This window comes from Chroicocephalus ridibundus, chromosome 7 (genome assembly GCF_963924245.1).
Source record: "Chroicocephalus ridibundus chromosome 7, bChrRid1.1, whole genome shotgun sequence".
NCBI lineage: Eukaryota > Metazoa > Chordata > Aves > Charadriiformes > Laridae > Chroicocephalus > Chroicocephalus ridibundus.
In genome coordinates, this window is record NC_086290.1 from 40,609,417 (window position 1) to 40,629,175 (window position 19,759).

General features: G+C 41.7%; 1 protein-coding gene across 5 annotated transcripts in view; it reads right to left on the reverse strand.

Annotated features, from left to right (window-relative positions):
- ERBB4 (erb-b2 receptor tyrosine kinase 4) overlaps nt 1-19,759 on the reverse strand; it is a 630,546-nt gene that overhangs the window by 171,823 nt on the left and 438,964 nt on the right. For all 5 annotated transcript variants that reach the window (XR_010071879.1, XM_063340408.1, XM_063340406.1 and 2 more), the window contains exons 5-9: nt 19,512-19,577; nt 11,263-11,381; nt 7,299-7,440; nt 5,679-5,792; nt 4,282-4,408 (exon numbers count right to left, since the gene is read on the reverse strand). Coding sequence is in view for 4 of the 5 variants with exons in the window: in XM_063340408.1 (XP_063196478.1) it covers nt 4,282-4,408; nt 5,679-5,792; nt 7,299-7,440; nt 11,263-11,381; nt 19,512-19,577 (568 nt within the window). In the remaining variant the exon portion in view is untranslated. The remainder of the gene's footprint in view (nt 1-4,281; nt 4,409-5,678; nt 5,793-7,298; nt 7,441-11,262; nt 11,382-19,511; nt 19,578-19,759) is intronic.

The window sequence follows — 19,759 nt, forward strand, 5'->3', positions numbered from 1 at the left end:
GGCTTGCTGCTCCTACTGCAAGTGAGGGGAAGAAGGAGGCAGCATTTGCTGTGAGCTGGGGCTGTCCATCCTTAAACTACAGCTCTCCTTGGTATATCCCACCCCTTCACAGGCAGGAAGACGAGCAGAAGGCAGCTTGGCTTTTTAGCGTCCCAGCCAGAAGGGAACAGTAGAGAGAAGGCTGCACCTGACCTATACAGTTTTTCAGCCAACATGTTTTCTGTCTGTCTCAGGCGGCACATTTGGATCCTAATGAAGATCACGTTATCCATACACGTCAGCAGAGCATCACCTTAAAAGAATAAGTACTACTGACTTACCAAAATTAGGTCTACCTTCATCTCACTTAACCTCTGGACACTAATTAAAGCAAAGTCATAATTACCTAATTTATATATAAACTATTATAAATAATTGTGCATCAAAACAATTCATAATTATATATACAGTTGGTACAAAAATTATTAGAAATTCACAAAGTTCAAGTACTCAGGAAAGGGAAAGACTGGCTACAGAACCACAGGAGCAAAAATATGACAGGATCAACTGTAACCCCAGAGTTACCAGTGAAAACCAACAAAAAAATCCACTCAGCATTTCCAGCATTCCACTGAGGTTATTGTGTGCCACTACTAAAAGTCTTTCAGTTCCTCATGGAGAGCTAGCCTTTAAGTCCCTACAATCTGAAACACTGAAAATTCATATGCTTAAAAGCTGCCGTTCACTTCAAGTAAACAGATTCATAACAGAAGTCAACTAAATGTTGAGTGGAAATATGTATTATTGTTGTTGCTCCATACTGTCCATTTATATTATAAACTACTTGTGTAGCAAGTGTCATTGTTTAAATTTCCTTTCTGTATTACTGATTTGCAAAATTTAACAGAATTTTAAAAAAAAAAAGGTTCCAGAAGTATAAAGTTATTTTCATTAACTCTCAAATCTTCTTCTTTTAATATATACTATTGCAATTTATGCTGTGGAAAGCTTTAGGGTTGCAGAACTCAGTGTCCTCATACTTAAGACTTGTTGGAGTGAATTTTCTACATAGAATGAGAGACAAAGTGGCACACAGTTTCAACATTACATGTCTATTAAAATAGAACAAAATATTTTAACCCTCTGCTTTGTAGTCCTTAATTTAAATATTTTTCAGATCAATACGGTTTTATTCAAGGTTGGTTTTCGTCCCTTTCATTTCAACAGATTTTTTAATAAGGTTCATCTCGTAACTTTGCAGCTAATATAACCTTTGCAACAAAAGGAGTTCTAATACTCAAAAGTACATTTCATGTAATGCACTGGAATAATCCACACCAAATTGCTCATGTCCTCTAGCTGTTTGTCTTGCATGTACTAGAATACTTCCTGTCCTGTGAGACTTAATAGTTTTACATCCAGCCTCTCAGTCGGCCGTATGGCCAGATCAGAAAGTGTGACAGCCTGAGCGCTGACTCCTGTGTGACCTTCTTCAGGGCTTCAAAAAGTTCAGAGCAGCATTTCCTTGAACCACTTGAACCAAAGTCCTTCTTCCTCCCTATGCTCTGTTAACCTCTCACACCGTACTCCCTGCTGGAGAGATGAGAAGACCAACTGCAGAGTGGAAGCGTGCATTTGCTGGCCTTCTGAGAATCACCGAGCTGTAGGGCCTCAGTGAAGCGGATTTTCAACTGTCTGTCTCATGGCCGGAGTCAAGTTGCAGGTGAAGCATTATAACCAATCACTATATCAAATCAAGGAAACAAGTTGTTTCTTTCCACCTCACCTAGTAGGGAAATTTCACAGAATCACAGAATCTTAGTGGTTGGAAGGGACCTTTGAGATCATCAAGTCCAACCACATAAAAAAAAACCACAAACAAAAAAAACCACACAAAAAAAAAAAAGCACCCACCAACTAAACTCCACACCCACAACCCCACACACAACACCCCACCACCAACCAATAATCTTGGGCACTAGAGCATGCCCTGAAGAGCCAAATCTAGACGTTTCTTAAATACCTCCAGGGATGGTGACTCCACCACCTCCCTGGGCAGGCTGGTCCAGTGCCTGACCACTCTTTCAGTAAAGTAATTCTTCCTAATATCTAATCTAAACCTCCCCTACCACAACTTCAGACCATTTCCTCTGGTCCTGTCGTTATTCACCTGGGAGAAGAGGCCAACCCCCACCTCTCTCCAGTTTCCTTTCAGGTAGTTGTAGAGGGCCATGAGGTCTCCCCTCAGCCCCCACTTCTCCAAGCTAAACATGCCCAGCTCCCTCAGCCTCTCCTCATAGGACTTGTTCTCCAGACCCCCCACCAGCCTGGTAGCTCTCCTCTGGACACACTCCAGCACTTCAACGTCCCTCTTGTACAGAGGGGCCCAGAACTGAACACAGTACTCGAGGTGAGGCCTCACCAGTGCCGAGTACAGAGGCACGGTCACTTCCCTACTCCTGCTGGCCACGCTATTCCTGATACAAGCCAGAATGCTGTTGGCCTTCTTGGCCACCTGGGCACGCTGCTGACTCATGTTAAGCTGGCCATCCACCAGCACCCCCAGGTCCTTTTCTGCTGGGCAGCTTTCCAGCCACTCTGCCCCAAGCCTGTAGCGTTGCCCGGGGTTGTTGTGACCAAAATGCAGGACCCGGCACTTGGCCTTATTAAACCTCATCCCATTGGCCTTGGCCCATCGATCCAGCCTGTCCAGGTCCCTCTGTAGAGCCTTCCTACCCTCCAGCAGATCAACACTCCCACCTAGTTTGGTGTCATCCGCAAATTTACTGAGGGTGCATTCAATCCCCTTGTCTAGATCATCAATAAAGATATTGAACAAGACTGGCCCCAAAACTGAGCCCTGAGGGACACCACTGATGACCGGCCGCCAACCAGATTTTGCTCCATTACTCACAACTCGCTGGGCATGGCCATACAGCCAGTTTTTTATCCAGCGGAGGGTACACTCCGCTGAGGAGGGTACACTCCGCGGAGGGTACATTTGAGCCAGGCAGCCCAGTGTCAGCCACTTTCTTACAATCTAAACATATCTGAATCTATAGAATCTATAGAAGGGCTAAAGAAAAATATGCTGGTACTACTTCAGACCAGAATTCCATTTCAGATCAATCTGCAGACATTCAGTTAATCACATTTTCATTATGCCATACAGCTGCAAACATGGACTTGGTTTGGGAACTGTATTTAAGCAAGCAATGTTGAAAGCTCCAAAGAACCTAAAAAACAAGTTCAAATTTGAAGCCTACACAGTGGTAGAAGCAATTGAGTATTTTTCACTGTTAGCGTACCACAAAGTATCTACCTACTTATGGCAACAAAGGGGCAAAAGGGTTAAATCTAATTTGTACGTTTTGAGCATTTTGCTCACTTTAATAGGTCCCAAAATACCTCCAAGTGTCACATTCACCATGGTTGATTACAACATGAAGGCTTGAATTAGTAAGAAGATACAATCGTATTTGTATTCTCTCAATGACAGAAAGAATACAATGCAAGAAAGCGGCTAGTTGCATTGGACCTCGGCTGACCATCAAAGCAGAGTATGTCTGTCTTCCCAGGATGCATCCCACCTTGGCATCCGCACCATGCATTCAACTTAGCTACAAAGGCAAATGCACAGTGCGCTGACCTGCAAACAGCAAGGCACTAGTTATCTGCCTGGTACATCTTCCTTTACAAGGAGACGTTGGTGAGAATTTTAAATACTGGTTCTGTACCTCCACATCTTCAACCGTGACTAAGACTTATTCAATATACAGCCCTATTTAAACCAAAATACTGGATTTAAATACCAGTGAGTTTTGTGCACCTCTGCAATTGAAACTTGAATATATACTTCAAAACTGATTGACAGAGGGCAGCTTTTTTTGCAAGTATCTGCAGTGACAGCCATCCAGTTTATGCTAGGTGAGGCACTCTCCGCATATTCGGCCCGTCAGACTGCTGGTCACACAAAATTTAAACAAACTAATGGAAAGCAACTTCCCTTTCTCCCTTCTATTCTCTAGTTAGCCATTATTGCAAGCCAGTACCGACGATCTCATAAAGTAACGAAATATCACAGTTGTCTTTTTCTAGTGCAAACAGTCTACTTCATCCTTTTTTTCCCAGATGTTGAGTCATAAGAATCAAGGTAACAGTTTCCTTGATAATGGAAGGCAGAAAACTAATTTATCCTGGATCTGCTATTCCATAAAAGAAGCCAGTGGCCATCATTAAGAGGTGGACGCAATTTGTTTCAGCTGGCACCACGACATAATGTCTTAACGTTTTGTCACTTACCCATGAATCCCAGTAACAAGGAAGATAAGGTTGCCATTGATCTTGGTGCAGTTTATGAACTTGTCAATGTTGCTGGAATCCACCGTCTGAGCTGACACTAAACTCCCTGTTCCAATGCCATCACATGCTGCCAAAACAAGGAGTGTGTGTAAAGAACTAGGAAAAATGATTCCTGAATTAGAATAAGTTCTTCTAGACGCCAGTCTTCATTTCTTTCAGAGATAACGCGGCAGAGAGGTGTTAAAATGGCACTCTTTCCCTTTTCCCAAAGAAGCACGTGATGATTTGAGAAAAGCAATAAGCTAGAGTACCTGCCAGAGAAGGACATCCTGGCACACTGGGTAAGGTATTTTACAGTGGATCTAAAGGCAAGTGTGAACCACACAAAATCCCACTCAAGCCAGCTGTAAACAGCTAGTTGGTGACTTAGCTCAGACTACCCTGGTGGCCTTGCCATTTATTTGTGCACTACTCACTGCAGAAGCTGGGGGGTCCCAACACTGCCATCTCACAGAGCAAGGCTAAGAGCTTGATAGGAACACTACACATGTATTTTCATGCACAAAACTATCCAGCAAAAAAAGTTATTTACTGCAATTAGATGAAAGGGCTGGACATTGCCTTCACTTAAGAATTCAGCATGTCAGTACCCTGCCTTGGCAGAGATCTCTGTGTTGGACTGTTTCGGCCGCGTGGAGTGACTGTTGATTTACAGAGTTTTTCAGTAGCTTCATTGTGAATTCCCTTCCAGATACGGCTTCCACCAGGGGTGAAAGGTGGCACAGGCCCACCTGGCAAAACCGATGCTGCTTTGCTTCTGAGACCTTCAGGCAGGGAGCAGAAAGACTCCCTAGTGGAGCTTGGGACAGCAAAGTAACCTATAGATTTCAGTCTTCTCAACACCACCACCACTGAAAAACTTCTAGTCTATGTTTTAGACACTTAAAAGGAGGTGGAAGATGCTGGGAAAACAGAGACATTTTTAAAAAACAAAGTAAATAAATGGAAACCTGACATTGTATTTACAAGTATGCGACATGCCATACATTGACGTCAGGGCTTTAGTATGGCCCCCTATGCAATGACAAAAGGACATTAAAATAACACAATAATTAGTTCTTTCAGATTTCTCTAAAAACAACTGAGAAATCCCTTTCCCTTTTATTTAACTAAAAGTAATTGGTTTGGTTATATTACCATTACAGCTCAATAAATTTTTGCTCTATTTTATATGCTTCACACGCGGCCTACTTAGCTCCAAGTTCTGTGGGTATCCAAAGGCTATCGATATTCTACAACCTACTCATGAAGGGTATTTCATGCCAAAATAACACCCTGCTCTGCTCTACTACAGCACAGACTACATTCAAGAAAATTTATGCTAAACTCTTGCCTACCTTTAGGACAAATGTCAGTGCAGGGCTTACACATCTTAATACCATTTTCTTCAACCTCCATCTTGGAGCTGGGACATGCACGGACGCAAGAGCTGGAATCCACCACAAAGTTGTCTGAAAAGAGAAAGAACATACTAGCAGTAACTGAACCACTGGAGTGAGTAATACCGGGACACATGTTTTTGGATGCTGTGTCAATACATATTATTAATTACCACGTTAATTACCACAATTAATTATTAATTCCTCATTGACATTAACATTTAATGTTCCGTGTTTTCAGAAGCGAGCAAATTAGGCATGGTTTTGGAGACTTAGGAAAATCCATGAATTGTCAGGCCTGATTCCCCCTCCTCCCCCAATTTGGTTTCATTATTATTTGTAGTAAAAAAAGCTACAGCAATTGGGAGAAATAAAACAAGATGCTCTGCTCTGTCTTTTTCATACACATACAAATATATACGTCTGGGATAAAACACTGCACAAGACAACGACAAGTATTTCAATTTTGCCTTGTAAAACAACTGCCAAAGGGGATATAGACTGATCCTACCTAATTGAAAGCTTAATACGGCCAATAAAGGGAAAAAAAAGAAAAAAGTTCAATGAAGTAGCTGACAAAGAATCATATCCCTTAAGCAGTGCATGTTATACCGGTTTTGTAAAAAATACTATCTCGCTTCAAAAAACCCACCACCCTATTACAGACAGAACTAAGCCTTGACAGTCACAGCCTCAGCCTACTGTCATCTGAAGTTCTCCAAGAGATTAAAAATCTGGATTTTTGGTTTGGGTTGAATTATATTTCCATGTATTATAGATTACCCATCCTTCTTATATGTAATTTATGGATAAAGTAATTAATGCACAACACAACTGTAAACCTTGGTGGGAACGAAAGGGAGAGCAAGATTACTGTCTCCCTTATTTTTCTTTCTAACTAAAAAGGCAGTATCAAAGACTACGTAAGTGCTGACCCTCTGATTTTTTCTGTTACCTGTCATCATCTGTCTGGTATCTCAGAAGCACGCGGTTTTTACATGCATGAGATTATTCTTTTTTTAACTTCCTCTTCCCCTCTAATTTTACTCTGGAGTTTTAAGACTGTATGGTTGTCGGTATTGCATGGTCTTTCCTCATTGGCCAGAACTGCTCAGAAAATAGTTACGGTGACTTTCTGTCAAACCGTCATTACTCCAAGCTAAGAAAAGGGCATCAGTATCATGAAAGCCTTTGGTGCGAGGTACTACTGGTGGTGGACTGTTATTTTTCTGAAACAGAAGTTTATACCCATTTACAATACCACTAACTATTTTAACAGTTCATTTTGAAATTTACACGTGCTGACCTAAGGCACGACTGTAATGTGGTGACCATGAAAACAGAAACCTAGTGAATTTCCTTTCTTTAAGAAAATCGCTATAGTATGGGTCACTTGGGCAGTGCCACTGCCTTTAGTTAACACGTGACTGAGTTACTACTGGCTGCAAGCACATGTGGAGTGATTCCAGATACTGCGCTATGCACTTTGCTCTCATTCTTACATTGTTTTGTAAGGTTCCTGAAATGCAACTGAAACTTTCCATCACTACAGGAAAAGGCAGCTAACACAGCACTTACGTGGGCACTTTTTGACACAGAAAGCCCCATAGGTGTACTTGGCATTGTGATTATGCTCCAGCTGGAAGGTGGTAGGATTGTATACAAAAGTCTGGGGGCACTGCGTGACACATGCACCACTATCATTGAAATTCATACAGGCCTGCAAAGCAAGGGAGAAAAAAAATATTAAATTAAATTATACAGCTGTTTTGTTTTTTTTTTTTTAGTTTAAAATACAGTCTTAGTTGTTCAGATGTGTTGCAACAGTGAGGAATGTGATACGTAGTTTTCTGACCTTCACTTTGGCTACTTAGATTTCTTGCTAGGATCTTAGCAAATACATGATTTATAAAAGGGGGCTCAAAGAACCCCCTTGATTTGAAACACGGTTGACTGTTACAGCACTTCTTACAAAAACCTAACAACACTGTAATTTGTTTCATAACTATTGTTACTACTAGCAATCAGCTAATTCACAACTCGATAGGACATTCTAAAACTGCCAAAAGTGAACAGCTATTTATCATAGTCAGTCTAAACAAATGCTAATGACTCCTTCAGAGGTCCAACCTTTAGATTTCTTACATCATCCAGCTGAAAACTGAAATTCCCAATTAGAAAGCAAGAGGGATAAGAGCTTCTTTTGAGCTAGCACAGGAGGGGGTCATTTCCCTAAGTGGCAAGTTTAACAAGGTCAGTTGCTTCACACACTGAGAAAAGAAAATAAGACTTTGTATCACTTAGCATTCAAGCTCAGCCACCCACAGCTGACAGAGGACAGGGCCCTGACAAATGAAGAGGCGAGTGTGCGGATAAAGAGAGTAATGGTATGCAGGGAAAATAATTGACCATGCAAGGTTGATAATTAGTAATAGAAAAACGCCACCAATTTTGACAATCCTTATCACCACATATCGTGTCTATGGTTTTAAACACAGCTTATAAAAAGCTGTTGGGAGCAATATTCACAAAGCGTACTGTAAATGTTAAATTTCATCTGAATATGAAAGCTGTAGCCTGGTTTGGATCCTCTAGCAGTTTAAGCAACCACTGCTGCTGGATTCTGCTTCCCCACTAACCTGCCTTCCAGAAGCCAGGTTGCTTTCTAAGGTTTAGTCTACGGATGAATCCTTCTGGTCCTTTTCCAGATTGTAAAAAATACAGACGGTTTTGAGTCTTTAATGTGTCAGCAAGTATACCAATATGTGTGTTTTGTCCTCTCCCCTCGAGGGCTGGAAATGAGAGAAAAGTAAAAAAGATTCCTCTGTTCTGCTGCTTTTACTAGCAGTTCTTATCTCCACTCAGATCAGGGCCAGCAGGACTGAGGGAGGTTACTTGTCACCTCAGGAGGTTTCAGAAGGGAGAGGCTAATAACGTAACCAGGGCAGAAGGGCAAACTCTGCTGCTGAAGGGAACAAACTGGGTGTTACATGATGAAGGCACTGTCCTGTTGTCCTATGTGGAGCGCGAGCTTCCACAGTCCTCAGGAGCTTGCAGGTAGCCCAAACTGATCCTGTCTTTTCTGGTTCTTTAAAATGCGTATTACAAAACCTGTCAGTTTCTCACAGAAACAGGGCTTTGTTTGCATGGCGGGGTTTTTTTGAAAAACGAAGATAAATACAGAGCATTACTTTCTTACTAAGAACTGGATGGGACGCCCACTCGATGAACAGGGTTGTGTCACTTTTCTGGTTCCAATGAGCACTCAACCAGGCCCTGGTATGCATTTCAAGGTTTAGATCCAGTTTGGTTTTGAAGGCAAGATAAGAATATCTTTAAAACTTTCTTTTAGCATGTTTGCTTGCAGTTATGTCAGATGATGGTTATTGTCTTGCTTTTAGAAGTGAGTATGCAAATGAGAGTATGGCAGCATATGGAGGAGGATGGATGAATTTTATGTAGAAATATTAAAACCATATTTACAACAGGATGCTGTTGCAAGCTGCCATAATACACTAAAGGATTTGTAATGCTTCATAAACTGTGCTTTTGCTTATTAATAAATACTAATTTAGCTTGTTTCCTCAACGCATTTTTTTACATCCACTGTTGACTTAGAAGGTACTCTATCATGTACATGACAATCCTCTGATAATGGTTTAGCAAATTCGTAAGGTGAAGCACACTGATACTCTTCAGAGAGATGGCACTTCTCAGGAAAAGCCCACTGAGAAGATTTGGGAACTTCTAATTTATTACTATAATGCTTTGTATAGATCTGTAATTGCTTCAATAATATATGCAAAATTCTAGCATTTGGTGCTAAATGCCACTAATTTGTGAATGAAAGCACAGGAACACACACGGAAGAAAACAAAGTTGTATCTCAGCTGAAAGCTAAGCTCAGCTGTCTACAGCCTAAAGGATTACACTTTTCACCCAGTGTGTACTAAGCAAGTAATGACTAGCCCTGAAAATTGCCAGATCCCCGCTGAATTTCTTTTACATTGCTCTCAGGGCAGGAGTGAATGAGAATAAAGCCCTGGGTGCTTCTCTGCTGGATCAAAACAAAACCGCTAGTTGATTTTTTTAGCGTACATGTTTCCATAACTGCAACAGTTCAGAAAGTCTAACTCATTTTCTTTCAAGCCACAGTATTACAGAACTTATGCTGCAAATAAGTCGTCCTTAACCTTTGAAAATGGACACACAAGATGTGGGTTCAACATATCAGGTTTGAGAATGTTCCGCAACAGTCATATGGGAATGATACCTGCATTTTCCTCTTTCCTTTACCTACTTGGATTGTACAGGACACGGGAATGAATGTCATTTTCCCATCTCTCTAGTCCAAAGCCAACGCAGAACTTCCAGTGGGCACTGAAGCAGGTGTACCACACACGCTGAGTACCTACTTGTGCAAAGCCCCAGCCACAAAGAACAGTTCTAGTAACACCTGGTAGCACTTACATCAGGCCATCACTGCATTTCGTCAGCAGTGAAAGAAGAGCATTTAGAATGCGATTTTGAAGCACAACACCTACCGCTCAAACGATACCTGAACAATGAGAAAGTTTCAGGTTCAGCCAGGGAAAGGTTAATTTTTGCTGGTTCATTATAATCCATTTGCCTACAATATCAAAACACCTACAGTCGTCCACACCATAAGATACCGCCTCCTAGTCCTACCTGGCAGATTTTAAAAGGAGCCTATCCGACTTCCTAGATATCTGTCTCTTCAATCACTTGGGTACCTTTGAAAATCCACCTCTCTGTGCATGTTCTAGTTCTAGGCTTCTTTAGGCCTGGGTTTGCTTCCCCTGAAAACATTAGCAAAACTTGTCTCTGCAACCCAGTGGGATGAGCTGCATGTTTTTTGAGATCAGTGTTGGGTTCTGAAGCTGCTTACACTATGATTATAAATAATGACTACAAAGACAAATTTGTCTAAAGGCCTGTATGTTCATATGATTTTTTTTTTAAGGAAAAAGTTAGCCTTCTCGTTTTAACTTAAGCACACATAGTCGCATGCATCTGAGGTAATATACTTTGGAAACCACTTTCCTTCCATCTCCACTAAGCAGCATGGCCAGTGAAAATGCTGAGTTGAAATCAAGCCTGTCAGTAATAGGGGACACCTTTCACGGAGAAGCTAAATTGCGTTCCTGACTTTCAAACACTAAGCACACAGAGCAGTAACAAAAGCCATGCTCAAATGTAATGATAAATACTTCTAAAAATTCCCTATCACCTCTAAAAGTTAATTTTAGAAAAGCAAAAGATAGAAATCACAGAGATTAGCATATTAATGGTTCCCAATCTGCATTTACAAATCTCATAAATCTGTTAATGGGTAATATTAAGTAGATAAGTGATGTTAATATAATGTGAAAAATATTAAATGCTAAAATTTGCAGTCTAAATCCGGGAGTGTGCATGCAATACATTAAAAGGGACAAAATTGTGAATTTCATGGATTAAAGCATTAAGAATTTGCAGTGTGACTGCTAGGAAGAAGAAAAATGAGAAGTCTCACACATACAAAGCAATCAGTGTCTTTAGGTCCAGAGCAGCCTCCAGCACATTCCCGGTGGCAGCAGTCGCTGACGTAGGGCCCATAGCACCGTCCATCGCACTGCTCTGCACACACCGTCTTCGTCACTAGGAGGAGGCAGGAAAATCAGCATGTGAGAAGCAGAACTAAGGAGAGAGCTCTTCAACCGCACACTGAGGAAAACAACAAATCGAAGCGCATACCGAAAAAAACCCTCAAGTTTTAAGGTAACTGCCTTAATGGTACTGGCCACTTACATCCTCCACAGAATACCTTCACAATACTCTCTTTAGGAACATATACGTTGCTCAAGGACTGTGGAGGAAGAATTTTTAAAGCATTTTCTCTCACCCTTGGAAATTCAGGTGGAATATTATTTTCAAATTATTAGGTTTTTTAAACAGCTGATGGAAGGATATGAAAAAAACTCCCACAAAATAACACAAGATCCCACCAGTTCTGTGGAGTTCTCCCCCATGAAGAGCAGCAACACTGAGTAAATGTGTGAAATTCAGACCGAGGCCAGCAATCTCCGAGCCAAATGCTGTTCTTGATGGCAACCAATGTGACAAATAGGCAATGAGATAACAGAACACAACCAGCACATTGGAACACATCTGGAAACGTCACGTACCTTTTCTAAGTAACACAATCCAGCCTTCATTCCCAGGGAAACTATATTGTCCCAACTGGAACGCACAGTGGTTTAACTGGTACCATAATACTGTACCTCAGGGCTTAGTCTGGCGCAAAGAACAGTCAACAAGTGCAGCGTTTTCCTCCCCTCACTCGGCTATAGCCACTATCTTTATTTTATGGCAAAAGAGATTAATATTATGTGCAGGACTATACCAGTCACTGCCTACAGAATGCCAGGAAGCTGTGCTGTCACCTGTCTTTTGATAAAAGCAGGGATGTTACATTTCTGTAATTAACCCTTACCATTTATTTTGTTAAAAGCATTTAATTACTTCTCTATGGAAAACACTTTCCAAGAAGCCAGAGAATGCAAAATTCCATCCAACTTTCTGCTCGATTCTACTTATCGCTAAACTCCTTTGTAAGTACGTTGCGATCCAAATTCTCCCCGCTAGTTCTGGAAATACTTAAGGTAATGCCAAAGCTTCTTGACATACACAATATTTATTTAGGACATAAAAATGTAAGTAACCAAAGAGAAGTCATCATTCATAATCAGCAGAATAAAGCAACGCATTTTTAGAGTAATTCCGTCTTGCTGATACCAGAGGCAAACCCCTAGACAGAAAACACTTTCGTGCCTTATGCAATCTGATTTAAGAAATAAGGGAAATTTCTGTAAATGCACTTGCTGTCAACACTGCTAGGGAAACAGATTCCAAGGATTTGTTTATTTAAGTAACGGTATTGATAAACATTAGGACAGAGATAGGAAACAGTAGCATATGCTAAGCAAAACACACCCGTCACAGCATGCTGCCATCACACCATGAGCTGACAGGGACAGAGTCTCATCTCATGAAATGAACAAAGACCTCATTTACTCAGGGACTGCATGTTGTTTTCTGCCATTTCAGAAATTGGTCCGCGGTGCCTTATTTGCGCTAGAACGGGCACTATCTGCTTCAACCTCAAAGGGAGGTGAAGCCCAGATCTCTCCTGACTTGATGGAGGATCCCATTTGCCAGAGGTTCCCCTCTGCCATCAGCGGAGAGGCACAGAAGCAGAAGACATTCTTTCACTCCATCCCACAGCCCAAATCCTCTGTCTTCACCTGTGTCACTCCTCAGAGAAGGAAGGGGCACCATCCAAACTCCCTTGTCTCCCTTTTACACAGCAACCGCTCATGACCGTGCTTACCCCACTGTTTAACATGACCTCTCCTCTCCCACCGCCTTCTGCAGCCGGGCAAGCCCCGAGGCCGAGCACCCCACCATTCCTCATGGCGGCAGCGCAGGGGCAATAAAATGGCTGCCCCCGCACTGAGCACGCCCTTTGCCCCCTTCTAGAAGGTTCCTCAGCATCCAGGGTTCCCCTCACCAGCACCACCCCACTTGCCACGGCCTAAAGAGTTACAGTACACCAGCACTCTATATCCCTTTTTTTTTTAGTTGCACTAGAGGCAGAGAGCCAAGGAGCCAAACTTCAGGCGGATACAATCAGGAAAAGAGAAGAGGCCATGATAGCACACCACGGCTGCTCAACGGCAGAATGCAGTATAAAAGGATTGCTTGCTGTGCTCCACAGCAATTTAATGTTTTGCTTAAATCTGGGAAGTTTTGATAAAAGCTCCTCTGTGCAGACAATTAGTAAGATCCACCTAATTAACTCAATTACAATTTTTTTACCTCAGTGCCGGCTGCTGTTGGGAGCAGGTCAAGCTGTCCACCACCACTACACAACCATTGCTTCCCCGTGGAGGAGGTTTGCTGGCAGACTTCTATAAGGGCAAAGAGGCCAAGCCCCAGCAGCGTGTCCCTTACCATCTCCTGCAAGAGGTACTGGGGATCCGCCACCGCTGCCTCCCCAAAACCGAGCCCTGAGGAGGTGAATCCCCCGCCTCGAGGGGAGGAGGGACCTGCTGCTCCGGTCCCTGCTGCCCGTCACCACAAACACACTGACCACCCTGGGCATATTTAGAAGAGGCACGTGTGTCTTGTCAGCTCACAAGCTATTACTTTTAGCCAGCCAAGATCTGTATTTGCAGGATTACACACTTGTTTCAAGCTGAGCTGCAGATAATAGCACTTCCCTGGGCTGCGTAGTTTAAACAGCGGTGGGGAACGAGCTCCAACAACAACAATGGATTTAAGCAATTTACTGACATCTTTTCAGCAGTTTTCACACTATTAGACTAGGACTAAATCATCTAAACCATTCGCCCTCCTCTAGAGCCCCGCAGTAAGGCCTGTGCAATGTATAAAGTTACAGATATTGACATTTTTAAAAAAAAAATTCTAACTTTTTAAGAGACTACCACACTTTATTGCAGAGTACATTGGCCTTTTAAAAAAAAACAAGAGCACCCCCCGCACCAGAGCTGTCCTGGAGGGATATGGCCCCCTTTTCAGCACAATACTTAAACAGAATGCCTTCAAAAAGCATACTCTGCTTATGATTAGGCACCCCTTAACGAAGGCCTCTCCCACACTGTTCAGGACAGGGAACGTTTTGAGTTTTCCTGAAGACTAGTAAGTTATAAAGTGGTTTGCAAAATTCACAATTACAGCAAAGGTTTGTCACTGTTCTTCCCTAAACCTGTATTTTGCTGGGAAAGCAAACCATGACAACAGAAATGCCAACATTTAATTCTAGGTAAAGGCCACAACAGACTATATTTATGTTTTGGTTCATTGCATGTGTATTTGGATCAGAACTGCTCCTGAGGGTCCAGCTCTGAGGAGCACCTGCCAGCTATCTTCAGTGGCACCACACACCAAGACAGAAAAGAGCTTAGTGGGCTCTGGATGTTTTTAAGGACTCATATTCATAACACTTTACAATGAAGGGTTTTCCCCAAAGCAAAAGAAACACAAGGCAACACTACGTATTGTTTGAAGTCTCAAAACAATCTGATTGTTCAGATTCCAATAAACTTAACTCAACAGTTAGCTTCCTGCAATCATTACCACGGGGTAACACTACAGAAAATGTACATAGCTGCACTGGTTTAAAAAAGATAGCAAGCTTTTTCCCCAAAAGCTTTCCTCCAAATGCAATCAATTGATTCTATAGCCGTGACCTAAGATCCGTCCGAAAGAGCGAAATGTAAAGATAAATATTATCCAAAATATCAAACTGCGTATTCAGGCAGATGAATGTTGGTGGGTGGCTCCTAGAGGGGACACACGGACAGGGGTGATCACAGCCCTCACATCACATCCTTCTTGCAGCCCAGACACACACGTGAGATCCAGGAGTTCTGAGCTGGGACCTGAGAGGAATTTTAGGTGCCAGATAATCATTTCTTCACCCAACAGAACAGTGAAGAGACCCTTCACTAATCACAGTTGAGGCCCCAAGTTTCAAACCAGACTTTGGAGGGTCAGTGCAATTACTCGTCCTGACGCCTGCTGAGCCTTTGCGGGATCACAAAAATGGGCTGCACAAAACAGTCACAGCCGGGGCCAAGACAGCAAAGGACAGTGGAAAACACCAAGGCCCTGAAAAAACATACCATGTGTTGGGACGGGTTTCTGTGAGTGCAAACACCGACTGTCAGTCTCTACTAGTATTTCACTGTGATACAGAAATAAGCTGTGTTTGGGATGGGGTGGAATGGGCACTTCATTCATATACGTGTGCAATTAATCAGTCGCTCTTATTGTTTCCCTTAATCTTTAATTATGTCAGGCTGCTATAAAACTATGACTGAAAAAATGGGAAGTAACTGAAATCAATGAAAAAAGTCTTATGAACATGCAAAGTTATTAGAGAAATACAAGGATTTTAATTAAAGATGCTGGCTCCGAGCAAAAATGCTGGGTTACCCTGATTGATCTAAGCTGCTGGTTCAGCAATTTCTGTCTCCCCCAACCAGACTCCCGCTTGCCTTCCGCGGCTCTAACTGGGTACTTCCTGCGTCGGCACCTTCTTTCTCTCAGCAGCATCAGCTGCACAAAGACTGTATAAATACAATCATGCTCAGGCCAAACTCCTGTACACATACACAGCCATGGAGCATTTCACATTTGCTGAATTATATGTTTTGGGTTTGATTTAAAGGCGATTTGCCTTTTTTGCATTCCCTTAGTTGGGCCTGTATTTTAATTTAGATTTTTTTCTTTTGTTTCAATTGCATTCCTCTAGGACAAAGTGCATAATCTGTCATTTTAATAAAATAATGTATGCAATTTGTAAAAGTTTCAATTTTTTTTCATACAAAAAGTAAAAAAAACAAACCCCGAACTCTTAACAGACATCAACAGCAAAAATAGTAACATAGATTTTAACCACAGATTTTCAAATTTGATTAGTAACTTCCAAAAGCGTTTGTTCTTGAGTTCTTTTACAATTGGTTACATTCTATCTAGTGGGTGCCCAATACTCTTTGAAAAATAGATTCTTTTTTAAAGTATTTCCACATTAGCCTCTCCTGACACGGGAACAAAGAACACAGTCTAGCTTTTAAATGTTTGATATTAATATTTACTAATAATTTAATTGTAAAAGAAAAATGGATTGTTAACTGCATAAAACAGTACCCTGCAATTACATCTTCTCTACCTCCAACAGAACAGCTTATTTTAAATTTCCTATTAAATACGTAAATTTTCTTGTCACATTCAGAGCGACATTAGGACAAAGTTAGATGCAGGTGGTGTTGCAGACAGAGTTAGAAGTACAGAAAAACATTGCTAGAAGGCAACATAAGAAGCAGCTAGGTAGATGATATTCATGCAAAAAACAAAAGGATTTTGATTTTTTTCCGTATGTAATTTGAAATGAAAGACACGGATTAAGATCTTTCATTTTTAATCCTTTTCCAGGAAAATAATTTAAATCTTATCTTGGGAGGGGGGCTCATTAGAATTTTTTGCTTCAGTGACTCAAGAAAAAAAAAAAGAAATTATTAAAATGCAGACATACCTCTGAGTTGTTTCTAGGAACAAAATTGTTTGACACTGGGATGTAGTACTGCACACGTTTGAGCGACGTGCATCCCCAAGGTGACGAGGTTAAGGTATACGCTGTGTTTGTGATACCATTCATTCTATCTCTGCCTTCTATCTAGGAATAACATTTATGAGCTTGAAAGCCAGGCATGTTTTTTAAAGTCAGAAATGAAGGCAGCAAAAGCATACCACCACTTGCATTTTTATTTTTCAAGTCCCTACTTGTATTCTTATTCTTTGCTTCAAACAGTTTGCAGAAAAACACATTTCGAGAAAGTGCAATGAAGAAATGCCCATTGCCAGACTAATATTCATTTTTTTCCTTAAAACCTGCTGTTTACCCAAGGTGCGGGAGGCAAAGAAGAAGTACATGAAACTACTGTCCTCGACAATCAGAGGCTGCACAGTATGCTTGAAGGTAAAAGGCCACAGAGTAGCTATTTCAAATTAGAAATGTGCGATCTGTGTATCTCCCTGGAACTTAGATGGCATATGTCTTTCCATAGGTTATTATTTTAAATCCACAGTTGTGCCTTAGCCTGTCCCCACTGTTTGGATTTGAGAGGGCAGTCACTGTGAAGAGAGAGATAGCTGTCACTCCTGGAGCAAACCTACCGTGCAGCCCCGCTAAGCTTCTGGCTTCACAACACTGCAGATAAGTTTTTCTCTCTCTGGTATTACTACATTAATCCACCAAATCAGTTCACTTATCGGAGAGCAGTGCTTTGTAGAGGCGGAGGCTGCGGAAGCTGATCCTGCCACGTGGCCTTCTGCAGCCACACGGAGTCCAGCTGGACTTTCCCACCGTACACGAGGCTGGAGCCTCTGCTTGCGGGCACAAAGGCCTGAGGCAGGATCGTACCATCCTTACAGAATGTAACTGCCAAGGCTTTACAGTATTCTTGCATAAGCTAACCACATAAGGCCTGAATAAGTCTACTCAAGTTTGGATGAATTACCCAGCTTCTTACAGAGTTACTAGTTTTAACAGACAAACAGGCTCTCATCAGGGACAAAGAAAGAACCAGCATTAATCGATTCCAACCTAACCACGATATAGAAAAATTTGGTCAGCTTGGGTTTAAGTCCCTTTCCGTTATCTACTTCAGCACGTAACCCTGATGTAAGGAGGATTTCGGAGCACTGACTTCTTTGGGGCTTTCATAAAGACTGCTAGCAAAGGAAGAAGATATACTAGCTCAATTCAGATAAAGAAGAATCTGCTTAGCATCACTGTACCTGCTTCATTACACAGTTACTCCTACAACCTGTCCTAAAGTGTTTTTAATTACACCCGCACATAAAGCTCAATATGAAACAGTAATATAAGGACACATCAACTGCAGCAGAGCTGTAACTGTCATCAGCTTTGCCAGCAGCATCGGCTGATGCTCCTGAACGGAAAGCAGCGCCTGGAGGGTGGCAGAGCCTCTGCAGGCACGCAGCAGCGGCGTGTGTGCCCCTCGCTTTCCCACGGACAGGAGGCCAGCTTGGATTTCCTGCTCGTGCTCACTCGTAAAACGTTCATGTCAAGCTGTCTGCTATTTCTAATTTCCTCTTATCTCTTGCTCTGAGCAGTCAAAAAAAAAAAAAAAAAAGTCATGGTTGCACTGTTCCTAATATTTCCAACAAAAAAGGCAGATGACATTGGGCTATCGTCAGTTCAGACAGTTAGTCGGTGTACTTGCTTGATAGCGGTTAATTTGTCACAATCCCTTCCTCCTATCTACAACTCAGCCGAGGAACCAAGCGCAAGCTAGGGCAGTGCTCTCTTGGGGACATACCAGCAACCACTTCATTTCCTAGGAAGAGTGACTCCGGTAAATGCAACCAATTTCCACGCTCCTAAATTTCAAAGAAAGGATATGTAAAGGATAGCTCTATTCCCGTAAGGGGGGGAAAAGAAAAAACTTGTAGGAAAAGACAGCTCTCATTTTCCCCTCTTTTGTATTTGCTAATATTGTGACTGCACTTCTAGCTCTTTAGTGCCTATCTGAAGGAGCTGAAAGCACACAAGGAAAAACCTCTCTCAATATAGTTCTTTTTTATTCATTTTAATGTTCTCTAAATTCAAGAGGACAGACAGACAGACACTGAACAACGCTTCACTTACTACTTCACAAAAACCCTATTATTCTCTCTTTCAGCACAACTCAAATACATTCTGAAGTTATTATAAAGAGAACAATTCTACAAGATAACTAATATTCCCAGGCTCCCACTGAAATTAACAGAGTGTTTTGGCATTAGGAACTTTGCAGCGTCAGGCCGTCATTAAAGATCTCCAAATCTGCCTTGTAGTTTTTTTCTATTCCTGCAGCATTCATTTCCCTGTATTCCAAAATAACCATCAATATTCTCAGGAGTCGTGCTCCATGTTGCCGCCAAGAAGTGAAAAGAAAATTCAAGTTAGCTTAAGCATTTTTAGAAAGCACAAGGGAAGAAAGAAAAACATAAATTCACAAGGGTGGAAAAAAAAGCAGATCATCTGTTGGTAAAAAAATATGGACAAAAATTTCAAATATTTTACAATTATATTAAACCCAGAATTTATCGTATCCCTTCAAAATAAAAAAAAAAAAAAGTAGGATCTCTGTTACATCATTTTTCAGCCCTTTGTTTCTCAGAATCTTGCATACTTACAGGTCTGGCAGTGATTCTCTGTGGGTCCCCAGCATCGGCCTGTGCAAGACTTGTGACATCGACCACCTGCAGGACAGACAGAAAGAGAGAAAGATTGGAAAGGTGGCTTCCTCTCATTTCCTCAACATCCAACAACTGCTGAAGAGGAGCATCCATCTTGTCTTTGGAGAGTTTTTATGCTTTACCAAGGTTGAAACAGTGCCTGTAAAAAGGGCCCAGATAAATAGCCAGAATTGGTGTCAAACATA